At 49.2% G+C, this 22,561-nt stretch overlaps 1 protein-coding gene across 2 annotated transcripts in view; it reads right to left on the reverse strand.

Moving 5' to 3' along the window:
• The window catches only part of inpp5a (inositol polyphosphate-5-phosphatase A), a 120,521-nt gene that overhangs the window by 35,038 nt on the left and 62,922 nt on the right, over positions 1-22,561 (reverse strand). For both annotated transcript variants that reach the window (XM_079730804.1, XM_079730805.1), the window contains exons 6-9: positions 21,711-21,814; positions 14,281-14,333; positions 12,736-12,855; positions 3,097-3,181 (exon numbers count right to left, since the gene is read on the reverse strand). In XM_079730804.1, the coding sequence (XP_079586930.1) occupies positions 3,097-3,181; positions 12,736-12,855; positions 14,281-14,333; positions 21,711-21,814 (362 nt within the window). The remainder of the gene's footprint in view (positions 1-3,096; positions 3,182-12,735; positions 12,856-14,280; positions 14,334-21,710; positions 21,815-22,561) is intronic.

Consider the following 22,561-nt stretch of genomic DNA (forward strand, 5'->3'; position numbering starts at 1 on the left):
CGGTCACAATTAATGGGGTAGCCCTGGGCAGGAAGGAGGGTGGGATGGAAAGGAGTTGGTGGTGGGGGTGCGAGTCCTTTGGTTACTGATCCTGACGCGCAACCATCCCAGGAATTTGCCACCTGTATCCAACCTCATGGGGACAATAACCCCCACCCCCACCCCCACCCCACCCACCGCCCTATCCCATCCCTCCACCCCTAATGCCAGCCCCGCCCGCCTTTCGATCCCGAGCTCACCGCCCTCTAGTGTGCGTGTGCAGGTCAATGCGCGGCGCCTGGACGTACATTGAGGACCTGGTGGCCCAGACGTCAAGGCACGGTGGGTGAGATGTGAGGCCGCTCCTGGCTGACCAGTCACCCACAACGGCCAGGACGGAGATGGGGAGGGCGGGGGGGGGGGGGGCTGGTGTGGTCCTACAATACATGTGTGTGCAGCTGCAGCGATAGGGACTTACCAAAGGTCTGAAGGAATGTCCGACCGAAAAAAAGGGGAAAATAAACGGAACCGAAACAGTGACGCAAACCAGCGCTCAATATATGCTTATCAAGCCACATGCAAAAAATAACAAGGAAATCGACTACAGAGATGAATGTGAAAATGAAAAGATGAAGAGTGAGCGGAGAAAAACAAACGCGAGGGAGAGCAAGTGAGAACGAGATGCTTCTGCTCTCCCTCTCTCTCTCTCGCTCCCCCCCTCACTCCCTCTCTCCCTCTCGCTCTGCGTGTCTGAATCAATCTTCAGATAAGCATGGGAGATCGATCCACCTCGGCCCTCAAGCTACAGCTAAGCACTTCGTTGGACGTGCACTAATTGTCCTGCTGACATTAATTGTCATTAAAGGGTTTAAAACTGCTAGCCGGTCCGCGGGGTTAGTGCCACGGTTACAAGCCCATTTGTTTGTTGCCGCCATCACTGCTTTTTTAGCAGCGCTAAAACAGACATGGGGGGGGGGTAGGTGGAAACATTTCATGGAAGGCTCTTCACATTTGTGGCATCTTACATGCATACAATGTTTGATGAAGAACCTGGTGTGTGTGTGTGGGTGTGTGTGTGTGTGTGTGTGCATGCATGCGTGTGTGTGTGTGTGTGTGAGGATCTGTTGTGTATTGCTTCATAGCCCACAGCTCTAACTTCCTGGGGTTTTCTTTAGTCTAAAGAGCCCCCCTACGTTGCTGCCACACCCCTCAGGGAAAATCAATCAGATACATGTGGCTGAACAAATTGGTCCCTGTGAGTGAGTGTGCCTGTGTGTGTGTGTGTGTTCCTGTGTGTGTGTGTGTGTGTGTGTGTGTGTGTGTGTGTGTGTGTGTGTGTGTGTGTGTGTGTGTGTGTGTGTGTGTGTGTGTGTGTGTGGCCAAGGTGCATAAGAAAGGAGTGGGGGGGTTGGGGGGAGAGGGGCAGAGACGGACACACACTGATGCAGGCCTTACACATCCCTGGAAGAAGGGGTCACGACCCCTGGCTCGACTCAAAAACATTTCAGAGTGGCTGGGACAAGCAGAGGGTGAGTGCTTACCTACCCTGGTGTGACAAGGAGGTGTGTGTGTGTGTGTGGGGGGGGGGTGTAGGGGAGAAAGTCATCTAGTTTACTCATTGCCATTGAGCAAGGAGATGACTACAAGAGCATCCCGAGGCACCCGATTGGCTGCTTTTTGTCCTTTGCAGCCACCCATGGGTCCTCTGCCAATGTGTACTTACGGGGGGGGGGGGCAGTTAAAGTGCCCAGGACACAAAATTACATGACTTACTATTTGTACCCACAGTTACTGAAATATGCCCTCGGAGCGTTTCCAACATGATATTTTTTTAACGGCATCGTAAAGCATCGTGATAGTGTAATATATAACGGCACATCATCAATGGATAGCACCGCTGACAGAGCCAAACTTTTAGTGGGTGTTTTTCTGTATTCCGCCAGGGCCGCTTCTCAATGGCCTCAGTGTTTGTGCCATCTGCTGCCGCGGCTCAACGGGTGGCGAGGGAACGACACACTGGAACGCTCTCCGCACCAACGTCTTTATCTTTCACATGATCCCTGTTTTTTACTTTTTTAATGCGACCTAATTACGGCACCGGAATCTAATGTACCACATCAACTTTGTGTGGGTGCCTTGAATTGATCCGCTGTGTGTGCGGAGAGGAGGGCAGCCGCTTTGAGTGGAAACATGTGCCGATCCCTCACATCAGCTGGGACACAGAACGGGGCTGATGGGGCTCACAGTGGGACACAGATATATTCTCCCGAAAACACAAAACTCCCAAAGGCTGCAGCGTATAGTGCCTCCCGAGTCACTGCCCGCAAAGCCCGCCGCATTGAAAAAAACCTGAACTAAATGAAACCCTTTCCCCAACTCTTTCCTTTTCAACAGGCCGCTGGTTGAATGCAACAATGCCCACACCTTGATCAGGCCCACTGACTCCAAACCTATTGTTGTTGTGAGAGCCAGCCAGCGATTGCCCCACAAGTGGTTTTCTTCCCCCACAAGAGGCTTATCGTTAGGCCCCACTGTCTGCGGTGGGCCTTTTATGACTTGTTATTCCACTGAACCACCACCACCACTCACCCTCCCCTCATCTCCTCATTAAGAATGCTGAATGACTGCAATACCCTGGCCCTCGCTTGCCTCATTTGCACCAAGAGAAGGGAAGGAGGAGGCAGGAGGAGGAGATGGGAGAGCAAAAGAGGGAGGGAGCAAGGGAGAGGAAGGGAGAGAGAAAGAGTGGTGAATAGCGCCATAACATAACAATGCACTTGGAGGCTAGGTTGGCAAACACAGCTGGGCCAGCCCCACTGGAGTGGATAATGAGCCATAATTCTGAGGGGACCCTGAACTAGTAAACCCACTTTTACTGTGCCGTTTCTAACCTGAGTGCATACCCTCACATCAACGACTCCCGCAAATAAAAATATCGATATGGCAATGCACAGTGTGCACTGGCTCTGCAGAGACTTTTGTCGATGACATCGTAGGTTATTTGACAGTTATACCTTTCTCGTGTACTGAAATAAACATAGTTAATGTATGTATGCATACAAACATCTCTCTCTCACACACACACACACACACACACACTCATAAGTGAGTGCTTACCTCAATAACCTGCTTGGTGTCCAACCGAAAGTTGAAGTCCCCAAAGACAAAATACGGCAACTTTTCGAACCGTTGGTCTGTGATCCTGCAAAAAAAGGAGACTATTATTAGAACGATTTAAAGTAAAATGACAGTGTGCAGGGTAGGAGGGTGGGGAATTCATGAGAATATAAACAATTACAATTGACTCCAAAGGAGACTGTTAAAACCAATCAGAGGTACATTTGTCTTGCCTCAGGACATCTAGTTTGGAGGACCACAGCACCACCTGCTGGTCTAAACACTGTGGGTGGAGGTAAGCTTTTCAGCTTAGCTATCAGTGGAACTACAGGACATATGTGTTTTACTCATAATTCAATATCAACATATAATACTTTTTTGAGTGGTGTTCTGGATTTTTTAATACCATTTAGACGAGTCTATAATATAGGTCTCATTGAGGTATTTATATTTCATACATATATTGATACGAAGAATACAAATGTGGGTGCAAGATCTATAGAGATTTGCCAGCTGTTTTGCATTTTAGAGTTACAGTACATGAAGCTGGTCTGAGCACCTTTAAAAACCTTGTTTAAATTCAATTAAATCTTAACTGGATAATATCCACAAATTCCTCTGCACATAAAAAAATTGAAAAAGATCCCTTTAATTCAGATCATGTTTCACTGAAAATGATAGAGGGAATCCAGGAAAATATCAAAAAGCAGAAATTGCTGAGTGGATTAAACTAAAAAGGGATTTGACCGGATTCCCAAAATAAGGAGATGCAAGCGATCCTTCAGGACATCACCTGACCCCTGCACCAGCTGAAGAGAAGGAGAACTTAATCTAAAACAAACCCTCGGACTCCCAGCCTTTTCAAACCAAAGTACACAGGACATTAATAAGCCACTGTCCAGCTGCACCTGAGCTCCGACCCGGCCTCAACCCTGCAATACTGGTGTGTCTTGAAGCGGTTCATCTTAGTCTTCTATTTCTCGGTTGTCCAATGTTTTTTTAATGTTGCACTCGGATAATGGTATTTTTTATTCAGAGCGCTCGGAGTTGGGTAGAGCCTGGAGGATTCATGGAGTCCAGATCCTCTTCGTCATGGACTGCTTCCAGACCTTGGGCCTTGGTGAATCACTGCATCCCATCGTGTGAGAAATACGGAAGGAAGAAAAAAAAAAAAATAAAACGCCACCTAAGCGACATATAATTAACTCTGATGCCTCATCACTGGCTTCAAAGTGGCTCCTCTACCGCGCCACGGATAAGAAATTAAGGTGAGACAGTAGCACAGCCTGGGGGTAATTAATAATTGGGGATGCCTGGCACGCCGACTCTGTTAATCGCGGGGATAAATCTGCCCATGGACTCTCCGGGCCCAGATAACAATATATTTATGGGGCCATAAAGAGAGGAGTCATCTTCTCCCCCCTTTCTCTCTCCCTGGTAGGTCCCTTCTTTTCCAGCCAGTTATCGTAAAACATAGCCAGTGTGTGTGTGTGTGTGTGTGTGTGTGTGTGTGTGTTGGGGGAGGAATGAGGGCGGAGCAGCAGAGATGATTGAACTAAAAGGCTGAGAACATAGAGCAATTATATTAAATAGAAACTAGATCATGTTGTCATCCATTAGGTCCTCTGCAAAACGGGCCCTTGGCTGAACATCGCTGCATATGTATGGACAGGCGAACAAGCCTGGGATTCAATTAAATAATAGGCCCCCCGTGCAGCATGTCGGTTGGCTGTTTTTCAAGGGTGTACCTGGGGGTATTTACATGCCTGAGTACCACTTCTCAGAATAACTTATTTCCAATCACTGTCTCATTTCAAATAAGAGACGTTTGTTTTTTTTTAAATTGGATCCTCCACACTGCACAGCGATTGAACAAATTAAAGTTGGAAACTCACGCCCTTGGCTGACAAAATGATCACTCTTTAACAGACTGACTGCTTTCCCTCTCAGCGAATATCGGGCAATGAAATTCCAGTTTGGGCTGCCTTCCAAATTATTGCTTAAATATATTGCTTTTGAAAATGTACCAATTGAACATTTCCGAATAGCCTCGACAGGGGTAATAAATAAAGAGATACCACTTTATTTTCCAAGGAAAAGTTAGGAAAACTTTGATGTTCACCTGAAGTTAGTGCGTGTGTGTGTTTCAGTGCATGCGTGTGTCTGCATACATTTCAGCGTGCATTTGTGTGTGTGTGTGTGTTGGTCCTGTTCCTTGGCCCACTAATACACTGGGAGCCATGATGGTGATGAGGTCATTAACGACCTTCCACGGCGGTGTTAAGAGAGTGAGCGCTCCATTCAGGCCAGGGTGGAGGCCAGTGGATCCTGTTGTCCCCCTTGAGGGGCCATAAACCCCCTGGTCGTATAGGCACGTCAGTGCGGGGCGTCCGAGGCGTGGGAACTTATGTATTACTTCTCACTAATGTGCTGTTAATTACTGCTCATTTGTTTCTTTTGCTGAGAGAATGAAAAAGGAAAAGAGACGCTTGAGTGATTTCGTGAATGAAACGAAAGAAAGAAGAAGGCATCTTTTTCTTCACTTGAGTAACGTGGTCAAGTGGGTCATCGCGGGGTGTGGGTGCAAGGTAGGTAGTGTCCCCGGTGGCTCCAATATGGATGGCGGTTGTGGAAAGGTCAGTGAATTCCCCGGGGAAGTGTCCACATATTACATACTGTCATTACAGCATATAAGGACATAAAGACCATACCGAATAAAATTAAAGTTGATATTTTCTATGAAGAAAAATGATAAATAGGTAAAATAGTCTAATAAAATCATAACAAACACCCATGGGAAGTGAAGCAAAGTGTAGCTAATGCCAACTATTTTTTTCCCCTTCTTTCTGTGGGTCTGCTTCTCTTCCTTCCCCCTCTCCGGCCCCACTAGTACACACAGCTTTATCTGCGCTAACAGCCGTGTCTAACAGCCGCGGCGGGGCTGTTTTGTCTGCCTGCCCAAGGTATCAGCGGTCAGGTCAGAAGGTAACGCTCTGTTTACACGATCCGTTTCCTAAAGCACTCGTGGTGACCCGGCCGTGTGAGAGCTGACTTTTGCTCGGCCTTTTGTGGCTTTCTCTAGTGCTGGAGGGAGAGAGGGAGGGAGGGAGGGAGGGAGGGAGGGAGGGAGGGAGAAAGGGAGCCGAAGAATCGCACACATTAGCTCCAGCGGCCTGGCCGTGAATAGGCTTGAAGGTGGGGGGTCCGAAGCCGTGAAAAAAAAACGAGGAGGGGCCTGGTGTCTTCGTTGGGGGCCACCCCATTAGCGGCGTCATCACAGTTCATTCAGGCAAACTGTAACAGTGTCAATGACATTCTCCCACAAAGATGCACTCCTTTACACAGTCTATAAACATGCTTCAGACCCCACTCCGCCTCCTCCTCTCCCCGCACAATCCACCGTGCAGTAACACCCCCTGAAACGGGCCCTTTACAAGAGCGGTTCTCACTGCGGTATTGGAGAGACACACACACACACACATACACACATACGCACGCAGACACACACAAAGACCAGGGTCAAACACTAATTTATAACAACTCTGCTCCCAGGGCTTTTACAGCCCAAGCACAAAAAGAAACTACCCCAAAAAAGACAGGTCTTATTTTCTTCCTTTTACCCTTCCCTTGCTCAATGTGTCACACCCACGCACGCTCACGCGCATTGAAAATTCTTTCGGGAGCACCTCCGGTTGTTGACACACACACACGGCAATTTAGCCATCAACGAGGACTCTTGGGGAGCAAACGTTTTTATCGATAACAAAACCTAAAACACTTGAAATCGCAACCGTAACCCAAAAAGCCCGGGCCAATGTTAATCCTGCTTGGGAGCGTCGGGATTACGGTGGGTGATTGGCGGCCGGGCCCCGGCGTAATAGACAGTGATCACCGGATTAGCAGGATGCTAATAGCGGGTCCCGAGAATCCCGCCGGAGAGTGACAAGGTGACATACCATAACGAGTCAACATCGGCACGGCCCCGGGGTTTGACTCGCAGCACAATGCCGCTGACGACCGGAGCTAACCTATTGTGGGTGAATGTCGGGAATTCTGGGTGGGGATGGGGGAGAGGGGGGGCGGGTAAATGTTAACATTGGGAAGAATGTGCTGGGGTGACAACTGAGTGAATGGAGGCAGGGGTGGCCCCTGTCAGGACCTCTGACACGCCGCCAAACAGCCACCCCCCCCCCCTGTAAACCCACCCATCCTCAACAACGCCGCCCGACTTACCTAACCACACCACACTGGATGTTCTCGCACCCTGTCCTGGAGATGGGGAGACAGGGTTTAGGGGTGTAGGGGGGAGTGGCAGTGTGGTATAGGGGTGGGTAGCTGGGAGGGGGGTTGGGGTTGCAGTGGCGCGGTCACGGAAAGGTTAAGCCGACTAAAGCCAGTGGGTTGGTGGTTAAAAGTGTTCAGCAGGGGTGGGGGGCATGCTACCAGGTGTCACAAAAGACTCAGAATCTGATCAGAAAACAGCACTGCGTGGTTTTTGCGTAGGGCGCTATGTGTTGCATTGTACCGTCATGCAAGAAAAAAGGAATCCAAGTCACTCTTGGAGACGTACGTGGACTGGACGGTGCATGGGACTCGCAGTTCACAGGTAAACACCATTGATCACTGCTGGAGTTCAGTTTAAAAGGATGCTACCTCATTGGTGGATCAAACTTTGGTCATTGGTATATTTTCATTGCATTTAAATCCCTTCATGGAAGGCGGTCCTCTTGTTTGTGTGCATTCCCATCCAGGTCTACTGAGAGTCTCACGTTAGCAGTAAGCAGAGTGGGATCTTATACATGGGGGCAGGGCTAGGGGGAGCTGAGAGGTTTTTGGTTGGTGGGTTTCAGAAGGGGTGAAATAAACAGGTTTACTCTGGGGAGGGGGTGGGCCCTGGGGGGGGTTGAGTGAGAGGGAGCAGGAGATAGATGGAGACAGTTACTAGGGAGGATTAACCCCACTTTCACACAAGACCTCTCAGGGTGAAGAGTCACACACGCGCGCACACACACATGCACACAGACGCACGCACATGCACACACATACACACACACACGCTAGAACGTCCACCAATATATTTTTTCATAAGCGGATAGAGTCAAATAAATTATTATAAAATAGTAAATAATCTGTGGAACAGATTTGTAAAATTGGTAAGCATCAAATATTAAATAATGTATGAATAGCGAATTGAATGAATGAGTCAAATTAATTAATTAAAGTTAACACACACACACACTCAGTCTCACTCATTCCTCTAGTCTCTAATGAAATCCACTGCAGCTTGATTTTAAGAGCGGATCTTCCTCTGGTTATCCGGCGTGGTTATCTGCAGCAGGAACAGGTCTATTGGCGTTCCCCGCTTTCCCTGCTCTTTCAGCCCGTTGTTCTGGGAAAAGCCTAAAGGGAAACATTTAGATGGGAGGCAGCTCCTTAGGAATGGCCTGACAGTTGACTGATGACCGTCCGCAACGTCACAAAGCCGGGCTGTGTGGTGGCCAGTGCGCCCCACTACCTCTCCATGGGAAACTAATTGCTCCCGATTGTTAAAGGCAACATTATTTTTCTGCCAATCATTGCCCCTCAATGGCCACGAAAATAAGCATGAAATGGCCCTTTCAGGGGACAAAACGGTTAAAATGTCCCCAATGTTGATCAAATTAACTTCAGCGGCGTGACAATGGACTATATTTGTGTGAAAATAATGGCAGCCCACAAAGGCGTCCTTTATGCACGGATTTCACAGTTGTAATGTAAAACTGTTCCCCCTGAACCCGACCAGCCACTTTGAATTGGGGGGGTGGGCGGGAGTGGAAAAAGAAACAAACTTCCACACACAATAGTGGACTTGGAAAAAAAGAAGAAGAAGGAAACGAAGGGGGAAACGCATTTGATCACTCGCTATCATTTCGCAGGATTGGCCCGCAATTAAAGATTCTGGATTCAATCATGTGTTGCTTTAACATTCTCAGCACAGTTTGGTGAGCGATTGGACGTTTTGGTGACCCGTCGTCTGAGCTTGATGCATGACTCGGGGAAAGTGTCAAGTTGCAGATACTTTGTAAAAATAACAAATTTACTCTTCTTTATAATTCATCACACACACTACCATGTTATCAACCCCCAAGCAAAAACAGCAGAAATGAAATGAATCACTACCACGCTTTCTAAATGCCAACCAAACGCTTAACATAATTACAAAACAATGAGCCCCCCCCCCCCCCAGCCCTCGAAGGAAATAGAAAAAAAAACAAGAGGTAACAGGACTCAATACAGAACTTCTAAAGAAGAGAGCTGTTATGGAGGGAGAGAGGGAGGGAGATGGAGGGTGTAAGGGAGGGAGTAAGGACAGAGGAAAGGAGAGAGTAAATGAAGAAAGGAAGGACGGAGTGAGGGAGGGAGGGAGAGGGATGGAAGGAGGGAATGAGAGAGGGAGGGAGAGGGATGAAGGAGGGAATGAGAGAGGGAGGGAGAGGGATGGAAGGAGGGAATGAGAGAGGGAGGGAGAGGGATGGAAGGAGGGAATGAGAGAGGGAGGGAGAGGGATGGAAGGAGGGAATGAGAGAGGGAGGGAGGGAGGGAGAGGGATGGAAGGAGGGAATGAGAGAGGGAGGGAGAGGGATGGAAGGCGGGAATGAGAGAGGGAGGGAGAGGGATGGAAGGAGGGAATGAGAGAGGGAGGGAGAGGGATGGAAGGAGGGAATGAGAGAGGGAGGGAGAGGGATGGAAGGAGGGAATGAGAGAGGGAGGGAGGGAGGGAGAGGGATGGAAGGCGGGAAGGGAAAAGGGAGGGAGGGAGGGAGTTTTTCTTCCTTTGCTCTCGTGGAATGGAGGAGCAGAGCTCAGGACCAGCACGGACCGCTGATCCTGTTCAAGCCCGATTTCGGTGGCTTCTCAGCATTGTTCCTTCTGCAGCCACCCTCAACCACTGCACCCTCCACCACCTCCACCACCTCCACCACCTCCTCCTCCAGCAGCACTGCGGCGCTTTGGAGATAAAGACCGTGTCCATTTAGCCGTTTATTATATTTTGTAAAGGGCCACAGAGGAAAAGGCTTATCAGATGTGTTCTCAATGGGCCCTAAGCTGGCGTATTAAGCCGGGCCGCCGGCAGATAAGGAGCCAGGGCTGAACCAGTCATCTGAGGTCTGGCGGTCAAACCCCCCCCCCCCCCCCCCCCCCCCACACACACACACACACATACACACCTCGGTCCCTCACTTTTTCCCTGTGTAGAGAGGCAGGGCTGCTCGCCACTTCCTCAAAACTCACCCCCTCTGAAAGGAGACTAGAGCTAAAGACTTAAGGGAAGGGAGGGAGTGAGGGAGGAGAGGAGAGGAGAGAGATGGAGGGAGGGAGGGTAAAGAGGGAAAGAGACAGAGACACAGACAGAGAGAGAGACAGAGAGAGGGGGGGGGTAACATGGAGAGAGAGAGAGAGACAGACAGAGACTGAGAAAGACAGAGAGCAAACAGAGACAGAAAGAGAGAGAGTGAGAGACAGAGAGAGACCGAGAGAGAGAGAGAGACATTTTGGCCAACAGATACTTCCCCACGACCCCCTCCCCCCACCCCTCAGCCCCTCCCCTTCTCTCCTCTTTTTTTCCTGCTCGGCCTTTTCTGGGGGTCTAGGAGTCAGAGTGGGGACAATGGGCAGAAAGATGGTTCCCAACCAGCCGCTGAATGGAAACACTGTTGGTGGCAACACCGCATTCAAAGCCCCGACCGGCCACATTGTCCACCCCGATTGGCCCAGGAGAATGGAGTTTGCTGGTGGCTGCCAAAAGGTTAGCAGCACCGCTGAAAGAAGAGCCTCATTATTCACTGCCCCTTACAGAGCTCGCAGACCCAAGATGCCCCCCCCCCCCCCTCCCCCTCCCCCATCCTCCCTCCCTCCCTCCCTCCCTCCCTCCCTCCCATCGACCCCCGCAGTCTTTTCTTACTGTGGTCCGGATTTGCCCTGCAACTCTCCCCCCACCCCATTTACATTTCTGCTTCCCTTAAGATAGAATACAGGCTGTGTTGGTACAGAGTGGACCTCCTACCCCCACAGAGTGTATATCACTTACACCTCAACATCCCCTCCCATCAAAACACTCCAGACCCGCACCCACCCTCCTGGCCCAACAGAAGAGCAGATGGGGGGCTAAAAGACCCTTTGCCATCGTCACCTTCTCAATGATATGGGCAACTGATGAGAACTGATAGCATCGCTGATGCAGAGGGATGCAGGACGAGGGAGGGTGGAAACTGCCACTCAGCCCAAACAGTCAGAGGCCCGTCCCGGGTCCACGCTGCCAGCGCCCCCACCACTAACCCAAAATAAAGGAAAGATTCCGCAGTGGGGCCACAGTTTATACTTATTATATGAAGAAGGAAGTTTCTTCATATAAAGCAACTCGAGGAAGAAACCAAATGGAGACGGGAGAGAGGGAAAAGGCTAACGTCATCAAAAAGGACAACGAGAGTAACCGGAAAGGGCCCACTTTTGGAAACGTCATTTAACGCGTGTAAATCCAAGCTAAGCTAGGCCGTCGTAAAAGCGGCCGCGACAGCGCCGCCATATTCCTCAGAACACTCCCGCTTCGCCGGCAATTAAAGAGCTGCATTTCCGCCAATCAGACGGAGAAGGCGAGGAACCGAGCGCACACGGTCAAAAACAAAGATCAGTAGGAGAACAGTTTTAAAAAGGCCTCGCTCATAACTCAGAGGGGTCTTTGGGGCGCCGGTGATGATGTATGCCGGTCGTATATACATGCATGTAGTTAGTCAAAGTGGTGGCTGTGGGGCAGGAGGTGTGTACGTGTGCACGGGTGCGTGTGTGTGTGTGTGTGTGTGTGTGTGTGTGTGTGTGTGTGTGTGTGTGTGTGTGTGTGCTTGCCACGCATTCAGACGCCATTAGAGCACGCCCCCGCCCCCCCCTGGCTAACCAGCAGTGCTTTAATTCCCCTGTTTGCAAGGCTAGGTGAGAAGGGTGGAGGTTTGTGGGGCTGGGTGGCGGTGATGTTTTAAGGGCACTTCATCATTCTGCTCCACTGCTGTAAATGGATATGCCGTAAATCACATTAGCAGCACGGCGACCAGAGACTGTGTTCCTTGGAGTCGCCTGGCCTCGCGCGTGTATGGGCATCACCCGGTGCCTGACAAGGTGGGTGGGTGGGTGGTGTTTGGGGGCGAGCAGCAGGGATGGAAGTGGATGAAATTGGCGCAGAGTGGTGTCAATTACAGCATCATTCTAGGGTTCATTTGTGCTAATCAGGCAACACCAGTAGCATGACATGGGCTTTTTGTGCAGCTGATTCATCTTTAAAGAAATAACGATGTGGGTCAGAGAGGTCCCACAAGAATTAAGATCCTCTATCGACTCCATTTATATTGGAATATATTACCATACGCTTAAAGTAAACGTTTTAACCTTTGATATGGAAGGCGGACTGAGGGCGAGCTAGCCAAACGAAAAGGCGCGTTACTATTGCACCTTATGGGGAAGAAATCAGATAATACTGGGCAGATGCAGAGAGGAGGAGAAGTTGTGTGTGTGTGTGTGTGTGTGTGTGTGTGTGTGTGTGTGTGTGTGTGTGTGTGAGAGTGAGAGTGAGAGTGAGAGTGAGAGTGAGTGTGTGTGTGTGTGTGTGTGTACCAGTCTAGGACATAGCCAAGGGCCTTCTGTCTGGTCCCAGAGTAGACAGAGGGGCTCTTCTCCAGGGCGACCAGGTTGGAGGCGTCGTGGAACAGGTGGATGTTAACCAGGTCGAAGGCACTGAAGGGAGGGGAGGAAGAGGAGTCACTTCACCGGGCATTGGGGCAACAGGGGACGCTACGGTGTGGATACTTTCTGAGACTGTTTTGCTGTACATTGCGTCCGTTACATTTACGTTATAAAGTAACAAACAGAAAAGACTGAAGGGTACAAAACAGCATCACTCTTAAGACAAATTGTCCCTAGACAGTTGATCAGGTAACTATTTACAATCAAAGACTATCTCAATAACAACGCTACATTGATACCAACCAATAAGAGACAAACGGAGGTGGCTTTCATGCGTCCAACAAAGAACATCCCATGGTGATACGTTTACTGCTGAAGATACAGATCTCAGTAGGGATCATGCCTGCCCCTTGAGGTAGTTTTTCCAACCCGGGAGAATGTGTACGTGTATACCCCGACCTCCCTTGTGACGGCCCCAGCCCCCACAACTCTATCCCACTGTCCTGTTCTTCATCAGGCCCTCTGCTGTCAACCGGCACGGCCCTACTGAACGCTCACTGTGGTAGCTCTTTAGTCCCTGTGTCGTCCCTGTATTAGATTACACGCCCCCCTCCTCCTCCACCTCCTTATCCAGCTCCCCCCTCCTCATTGTTATTTTCTGTCCATTTCTACCTCTCCCCCCATTCTTCCGTCCCGGCGTTCGTATTCAGCCCCCCGCACACGTTTCTATGCCATGTAATGTTTCATGTCATCTGTCATGTTTGAGTTGCACAGCTAACATGATTACACCTAATCCAATGCTCGCCCCCCCCCCCCCCCCCCCCCCCCGACCCATACGTCGACCCCCCAATACATCCCCCCACCGTGGCATGCTGTACAAGTGGAGGACTCAACTATCTCTCATAACCCGACTCACTCTCCTGTATGTATGATGTGGTCGTGATCCCCACCCTTTCTCTCTCTCACTCTCCCCCTCTCCCTTCCCCTCCCTCCCTCTCTCTCCCTCCTTCCCTCTCCCTCCCTCCCTCCCATCCTCTCTCCTTCTCTCTCCCTCCCACTCCCTCTCTCCCTCCTTCCCTCTCCCTCCCTCCCTCCCATCCTCTCTCCTTCTCTCTCCCTCCCCCTCCCTCTCTCCCTCCCTCCCATCCTCTCTCTCTCTCTCTCTCCCCCTCTCTCCCTGCCTTCCTCTCTCTCTCCCTCCCTCCCTCCCATCCTCTCTCTCTCACTCCCCCTCTCTCTCTCCCTCCCCCTCTCTCTCTCTCCCTCCCTTCCTCTCTCTCTCTCTCCCTCCCTTCCTCTCTCTCTCTCTCCCTCTCTCCCTGCCTCTGTCCAGCAGGGATACACATTGGAATTCAGTGTCGAAAGGAAACTTTCGTTTTTATTTTGCATCGCAATCACGTCGGCGAGACTTGTGTAAAACACAACACACACACAGAAGATAACGTTAGCAACAACAGAGGAAGAAAGGACGCTCACCAGTCTGCCAGGGCCCACCGGGTTCTGATGAAGCCCTTTCTGGACCACTTGCACTGCGGAGAAGACAAGGGAACAAGAAGCAGATACTGGAGATTAGAATACATGTACTTCAGTGACATCGCACTTCAACCATTGTTATCGATCTGATCAGAGCACTGTTCTCAAATGAATAATGAAGCATGAATAAATACTAATGTCCCGGGGACCCGAATCTGCAGGGGCATCGCAGCTGCTCAACACAACCTGTCGCACCTTCGTCATCCTTCCAGACCCAGACAGCGTTTCTTTTAATTAGGACGTTTCTTATGAATACATAGAACACTATGGCATTTACATTGTATTACATTATCATACTTTCCATAACATGTCGAAAGTAATTGATTCTCAAAGCCAGGATCACATTATTCCTGAGCAGTCGACCTCTCTGAACGTGGTCTATACATGTAACACGTGAAGAAACCGTGAATAAACGAGGATCTCGGCGCACTGGATGGAAGTCCTCCAGCCTTGAGTGAATTATCCAATCACAAGTCAAAAGATCCTCTTAAAACGGCACATGATGTGCTATGAAGCTAGTTATTACTTGAAAAGACAAATTGAGGTTTTGAGTTCTCATTTTGAATCCATACACACACCGGTAAGACCTTTCTTCTCCATCCTACTCTTCCGCTCTATTAATTTTTCTCCCTCTCTTTCCCTTTCTCCCTCTCTTTTTCCCTTTCTCTCTCTCTCGCTCTCTCTCTCTGTGTTGCACATTTTCCCCATCGCTCTCAAACTCCTTAATGGTGAGTTAACTGTGCTGATGAATAAACTAATTACGGGGCAGGGTCACATAATTACAAATTGACTAATTCTATTTGAAAATCTCCGATGCAAATTGCGCGGCTGAGAGCAATTTGATTGCGCCGCACATCCTTCAGACGGCATTACTCTGAGATTAACTGTATTCAATTGAATTACATTAGCATACTCAAATTAAGCCATACTGCATGGGATGTATGGTCCCAATTACACCTCGCTCTCCAAAAGATGGTGACTCTGAAGTCTCGGTCGGCTAATGCGCGAGGGCGCTGGACTGCGAGGCGTACAAAGCGGTCCCGCCTGCGTGGGAAAGCGGAGTCTCTTTAATGGTCAAGGCATCTCCTCTCTGCCACAGCAAAAAAAACTAAAAGGGGGCCGAAATTAAACTCAAAGGGAAATCATTAGAGTACAATCATGAGGCTCGATAAATCGCTCAGGGGACAAGATAATTGTATTATACCCTCCAACTTCGTTTGATGAATAGGTAAAGGAAGGGATCCTCTGTTTGGGTGTGTGTGTGTGTGTGTGTGTGGGGGGGGCGACGTTGATGTGGTTTTGGATGATGCACTTATGTGCATGCTGTTGTTGGGGTTTTAAAGCAACACCAATACAAAGTTGTGAGAGGAAAATGGCACACACAAACCTACAGAGAGAGAAGAGAGAGAGAGCTAGCATGTGAGACAGATGGACAGAGAGAGAGAGAAAGAGAGAGACAGTGAGGATGAGGAGGAGGAGCAGGAATGAAGAGTGGGGAGCAGTGACAGAGTGAGGCAAGGGGAGGGAAAGAAGTGGATGAAAAGAGGGAGAGATGGAGGAAGAGAAGGAGGGAGGAAGAGAGGACGAGAAGCCCATCCCTGTTCCTCCGTAACAGCATCTTCAACTCCCACCAGAGACGTTTAATCTGGATTTAATTTAAAGAGCCATTAACTACAATCACAGCATTAAAATCCATCACTTCCCTGACACCCAGCCTCAGATTGCACTATTTCCTCCACGTTTGACTGATTGACCTCCTCCCCCTCCTCACTTGCTTAGACACACACACACACACACACACACACACACACACACATAACACAAAAAACAACCACCATAAAACATGACATCATCTACAATCATGGGACACAACCATAAAAGAAAAGTCCCCAAAGAAACACAAATAAATATCAAAGCCAACTTGAAATGGAAAATCATTTCTTTCAAATCTCCTATCTGTTTCCTGATTATGTGGAAGTGTGAAAAATAATATTAATCCTGACCACATAAAAAAAATGAACCAAAGTACATAATGAAAAAAAAAGTGTCACCATTTGGCTCAAAGAGTCCGTACTTAAATCTCCAATTATGTTTTTTTAAAACAGCCACCCAACTCCGGATATCAATCCTCATAGACACTAACAGCTCACAGAAGCCATTGTCTGATCAGGGCCGCGGACGCACGCTTCGTCTCCATCGGTTGACAAGGCGACATCATGATTGCCTAGCTCCAGCTGTCAGTGGAGCGGAGAAGATGACACAGATGCTGTCTGCCAGCGTGTAATCTCTCCCTCAAACACCATTATCATCACCGCCGGGGTCTGTACCTCCGCCTCGGTCTGTCTCCTGATCCACCTCCGAGACACACACACACACACACACACACACACACACACACACACACACACACACACACACACACACACACACACACACACACACACACACACACACACACACACACACCTTCAGAGCAAACGGCTGTGTTCTCTTTTTCCAACAGACAACAGGTCTTTGCATTCTAAAAAACATAACGTTACACCGTTCGTTCCCATATTAAAACCAATTGCGACATCTACATGGTGATGGGAACTTTGGAGGAATAAAAATCGTTCATATCAACGCATCAAATTCATAGAATTATTGTTCAAAGAGTCATCCCTTCTCTTGTGTGTGCAGGGAGAAGGAGGTAGGGGCTGCCCAGGGGAGTCAGGTAGTCAGGAAGGTGGAGGAGGGTGGTAAAGGTCGCCGAGCTGGGTGTCGCACCGGCTGACATTCTGACGGGGGAGGGATGCCACCGCCCACTCCTTGGGCTCGAGACTGTGATGTACGCCATCAAACAGCCTGGGTTGTAGTTTGGCCTGCTGGACGGTGTGGCTATGGGCCGATCGCCGCGGAGACATTATGGGATGTCTAGCGGTGGGCAGGAGGATGACCTCACCATCGCACACACAGATACCGGACAATTCCAAGAGAGAACAACTCCATTTCACAAACAAACAACAATACACCTATTTGCGTCCTTTCCAAACATTAAAACAATCCCATCGACAGCCCTCGATCTGCCCCCCATCTCCCCCCTACATTGTTTCCCCCCCCAACAGCACTTGTGCGTTGCTCAGTCCATTTCTATGACCTTTTCCATCTATCAGCACACAGGAGCTGGTCTGCCATAAATAACACCAGAGGTGTGTTCTGGGGAGGGGGATGAATGGGTGTGTTGGTGGGTGGGGTGGGTGGAGGTGGTGGTGGGTGGGGTGGGTGGAGGTGGTAGTGGTGGTGCAAAGGCAGAAGAGCGCGCGGCGGGATGAGGGAGATGGGGTGGGCTTTATTCAGAAGCAGTGTGACGGAATTGCAACATGAGTAATAAGTGATACACACACGCCCCAGAAGGATCTGCTCCTTCCGGTCGACATTTATCTCTATTCAATCTGCTGGTGTTGGGGGGGAGGGGTGGGGGTAGTGCTGGAGACGGAGGTGGGGGTTACTGGCAGTGATGGTGGGGTGATGGTGGGGTGTTGATGGAAGATGGGGCTATTAAATAAGAAGTCCGTGGCATTAAGGTTCGAAGGCCTGCATGTTCGTCAGCACACACACACACACACAAACCCACACAGGAGACCATTGAGGCCTCAAGGAAAAATACATTGCTCAAGCCTTGGGCCACTTCCAAGCACTCATTTACACACAGACACTGTGGTCCAGTATTTCCGTACTACAAAAGAATGGCTTCTTCTTCCTTCTCCCGCTTAGCTCGAGGAACAGCCCCTGCCTGCCGCAGGTGTCCTGCATTAGCCCTGTGAAACGCAGCCTAACCTTTCCCACAAATTGAGTTTAACTTAACTGGAGTCACTTCCACAACTTACCGGGCTCTTCACATTCATCCACTTCTCCGTGAGCTGTCAAGCCTCTCTTGGTACCGTTTGTGTGTGTGTGTCGGGGAGGGGTGGGGGGGGGGGGGGGGGGGGGGTTACAGAAGCATGCTTCTCTGCGCCGAGGGCCAGAGCTGGGGAGTAATTACAGCCACGCTGGCGTAGCTTTACAACGGAGGCCACTAAAAGGGTAGGAGAAGTCAATGCTTTTATGGTCGCGCCACCGCTGCCAAACAGCAAATACAAACTTATATGGATGTTGATCTACTGCCTGTCGGCCATTTTCTCGCCTCTGTCCTCTCCTATGGCTGGGCGTAGAACAATCAATAGCAAGGGCACATTACGGTCTGGGTCGTATACTTTATTTATATAAGGCAATGACAAATCCTTATGATGCAGTGTGTGTGGGGAGGGGGGGCGTTGCTGTCGCTCTGTCCCCCCCTCCGCTGCGTATCACGGCGGCAAAACAAATAAATAAATGAACGTGCTGGCAGGTGAGGAAAGCCTAGGATAGACTTGACGGAAAACAACGGGAAATGGCAGCCCGGCGAATCCATCAGGCCGACCTTTCAGGAGAAATGGAACTGGCCGTATCCCTCCCCTCATATCCCCCCCCCCCCCCCCCCTCCCCCCATCTGGTTCCTTCTGGTACAGCTCGTAGAATTTACGTTCCCTGCGCCCTAATTCCCGGGGCTTAGACCTGTCACTCATCCGGGAGATGTAGAAGGAGCGGCTTTTGAGTACATTCCTATAATTGAGGCAATCAGGTTGGCAAGTAGGCACACTAAAACACACACACACACACACACACACACACACACACACACACACAATATTGATCTCCAAGAATACTGAATTTCCAGTCTTAAATCAGGTCTCCTATTTATTTATTTATCTATTATTATGGTTGATATGGACTCCCCATGACGTGTTTGTGTGTAGTGTGTAACGAGGTCAGGTATATTGTCAGTACAGGAGGTAGTAATAAGGTTCTATTAACACAGACAATATAATGGCACCGAAGCGCTAAAACGCATTTTACTTGTTTATGGGGGGGCAATTGTGCTCATATTTACAACCGGGTCACTAGTTTGATAAGGCACGATGCAGGACGTACGAGTAGCTGTAAATGTGCGGATTTGTGTATGATAGCTTGTAAGTCAGGGTCAAGCACATAATGCACACACTCAAGACACACACACACACACGATATGTACGTAAAAGCAGGCAAGACCTCAAGTACATAAAACCACACCCACTCAAGTGCACTCAAAGGGGATAAGTGGCATTTTCTCTCAAAGCAGCGCGGAAACTCATTCACAGACACACACACACACACACACCACAAATAGCTCTAAGCACCATGATGTCATCAGGATCCCTCTCCCATCCCTTGTTGACATGCTATTAACAGTGTTGGGGAGGGGGGCGGGGGGGGAAAGTAAAGGTAACACACACAGACTGAAAAACACTATTTTTCTCTCGACTCTCGCCTTCCCGGTTGAGTCTTCGAAGCGCCTCGCCGACCCCTTGTTGGTTCAAACTCAACGATACAAATCTCATTCACATTTCAGGACCACCCCCCCCCCCCCCCCCCCCCCCCCCCCCCGCAGCACCAGAAGAGCCACGTCGGACCACCGTAGGTGCAACCGCCGCGTTTTACCACTCCGATACCGCGGCAACCGTTGCACACTTTCAGCCTCAACAACCAGGGAGGGGTGTGACAAAAAAAAAATAAAAGGCAGAACCAGCCGTCTGGGTCCCAAGTCCCGTCAAGTCCCGTCCCCAAACCACCCCCCCCCCCCCTTCCAGCCTCCGCCCTGGTAATAGGATTCTTTAAGGCATCAGATGGATGGTGAATCCAGGCGGTTTCATCTACTAAAAGAGGGCATAAATCAGCGTGGCAAGGGAGGCGGCGGGACGCGGCCAGGGGTTATCGCCTGCCTGCCTCCCTCGTGAGAGCTTTGCATTAAAGCATTAGTGAAATTAATTCATCTTTCATAAGAGGTCCGAGCAGTATCTGTGATCTATGATAACAACCAATTTCTCACTACGGAAGGGGAAGGGGTAGGGGGGGAGCAGAGCAAACCGGGGAGTGGGGGAGGGAGGGAGAGGGAGAGAGACCGGGAGAGAGGGAAAAAAAGACTTGTGCCCACTCGGTCCTGATAGACTACACAAATCTGATATTTTTTTCTTTATAAGAAGCACTAACATTATGTGAGGAGCTGTTCCGCGGAGCGTCCGCTAGGATTCATAACCAGCGGGCCGGGGACGAGGCATCCATCAGGACACGCCGGCAAAACTTTAGCTCGTTTTTTATCAACGCAAAGCCACACAACCACACACACGCGTCTCTGCCATCACTCGCGTCCTCCCGGTGGAGGTGTGTGTGTTTGTGTGCGTTAGCCGAGTGTCCTGGTGAATATGGAAGCATTGAGGCTCTGTGAAGAGGCTCTGAGGCTGCTCTAGCAGAGTTACTGCCTTTAGATCGTCTCTGAAAGAGGCAACGAGGGGGCAGGATAGAAACACACATAGCCATCTGTAATGCAGATATATACACGTTTTTCTTTTTGTGGATCTATTTCTTTTGTGTGTGCGTGTGCATGCATGTGTGTGAGCGTGTGCACGCCTGTTCCATCTTCCTCAACATATATTTGTAAAGGTGGTCTGTTGGACCATGGCTGACGGATGATTCGGGGGTTGGAGGATGACATGCAGGCGTGCACACTCTTTATTACTACATCAGCACGGACACACACACACACACCAAAGCCCTCCACACACACACACACACACACCCCCCCCCCCGCCTCCACTTCCCCTTCCAAACCGCTAGACTCCCCCGGCCTGGTGGAAAAGGGTGAGCACCACGGAGGAGTAGAGCTGTGAACGGAGCCCAGAATCTCACCAGCACAGGTCATTTGTTTCTACAGGGTCCGGCTTGACTGAGGACAGTGTGTGTTCTTATCAAAAGGGAAGGCAGGGAAACCCGTGGCATTGAAGACGAGAGGGCTTATGGGAAATCAATATAAAATGAGACAGGACAGAAGAAGGGCATTCCATTGCACTCCGATTCATTATGTACATTTCAGCATGGTGGACGATAAGAGCATTTAAAAAAAGACACCGATATGCCTAATATGTGCATCAAGTGACCTCTTTCTCCTTTTTATCTATTAAGGTATTTTCTATTTTCCTTTTAAGAGCTTTTAATACTAATATATTGATTCCACCAAATGAATTAATGCCACGATGACAAAAAAAATACTGTGAAATATTGCTTACTTTCTTTTAAATTATGCTTCCTTTGTATTCCTTGATTGTATGGGACATGCGTTAGCATTTGTCATTCGAGCCCCACATTACATCAGGTAAATCATGGTCCACATTGACAGTGCCGCAAGCCGATCCGCGTGCAGGATTGTTGGCTCAGTCAACCAATGAGCTTGTCGGAGTGTCAATCATTGAGCCAGCGATGTCAATGTCAAATCTATTACCCACCTCTGGGAAGTAATCCTGTGGGAACTTCTGCTTCTCCAGCATGGGTATGCTTTCTAGTGTGTCAGAGCAGGTCTCCTTGCCAACCACCTTCTTGAATTTCTTTGCTAGTAAGAGAAGGAGAATGGAGACAAAAAAGAGAGAGAAAGAGATAGAAGAAGTAGATGAAGACAATTGTCAAAAGAGTTACATTTTGATGATGATATCCTCGTTTGAGGCCCAGATCTCTATACACCAGTGGTAGCAGCCTGGGAACTGGCAGCCCAGGTCTCTTTCAGACAACTGCCCCCCCTGCTGTTCAGACCAACGCTCTGCCGCGAGAGACCGCCACAGTCATGCTACAGCAGGGGGACAGAGACGCGTGTGGTTTCTATGTGGTGCACAGGGAGTCAAATAATAATACAGAAATAATGATAAATTATAATTCATAAATAATGAATAATCTGTCAGGAAATATTTCAATGAGGCTTATTGTGGTCCCTTTGCCACATAAGTTGATTGATCAAAATGTACAGGAAATGGTAAAAGGTTGAGATATTTTCAGGGAAACAGGTTGCACACCTTTTCATTGTGGATATTCACTTTACTTTTACCTGTTCTCTGTAACCATTTCAAAGTAGATATTCAAAAACAAAATTAAAGTGCTGCAACAAAATGGAAATGTTATATTCCAAGCATCTTAAATATCATGTAAATTATGGCATTTGTAACACTTAACATGAAGAGCCATCTGACAGCTTTTGCATTAGAAATATCTACTTAGACGTGCATGTTGGACAGCATATGAAGTAATAAAGGTGCATCTTTTAAGTGCCTGTGCCGTCTTCACATATTTGGCACACATGTTGAAATGA

Source organism: Pollachius pollachius (genome assembly GCF_949987615.1).
Source record: "Pollachius pollachius genome assembly, chromosome: 2".
Taxonomy (NCBI): Eukaryota; Metazoa; Chordata; class Actinopteri; order Gadiformes; family Gadidae; genus Pollachius; species Pollachius pollachius.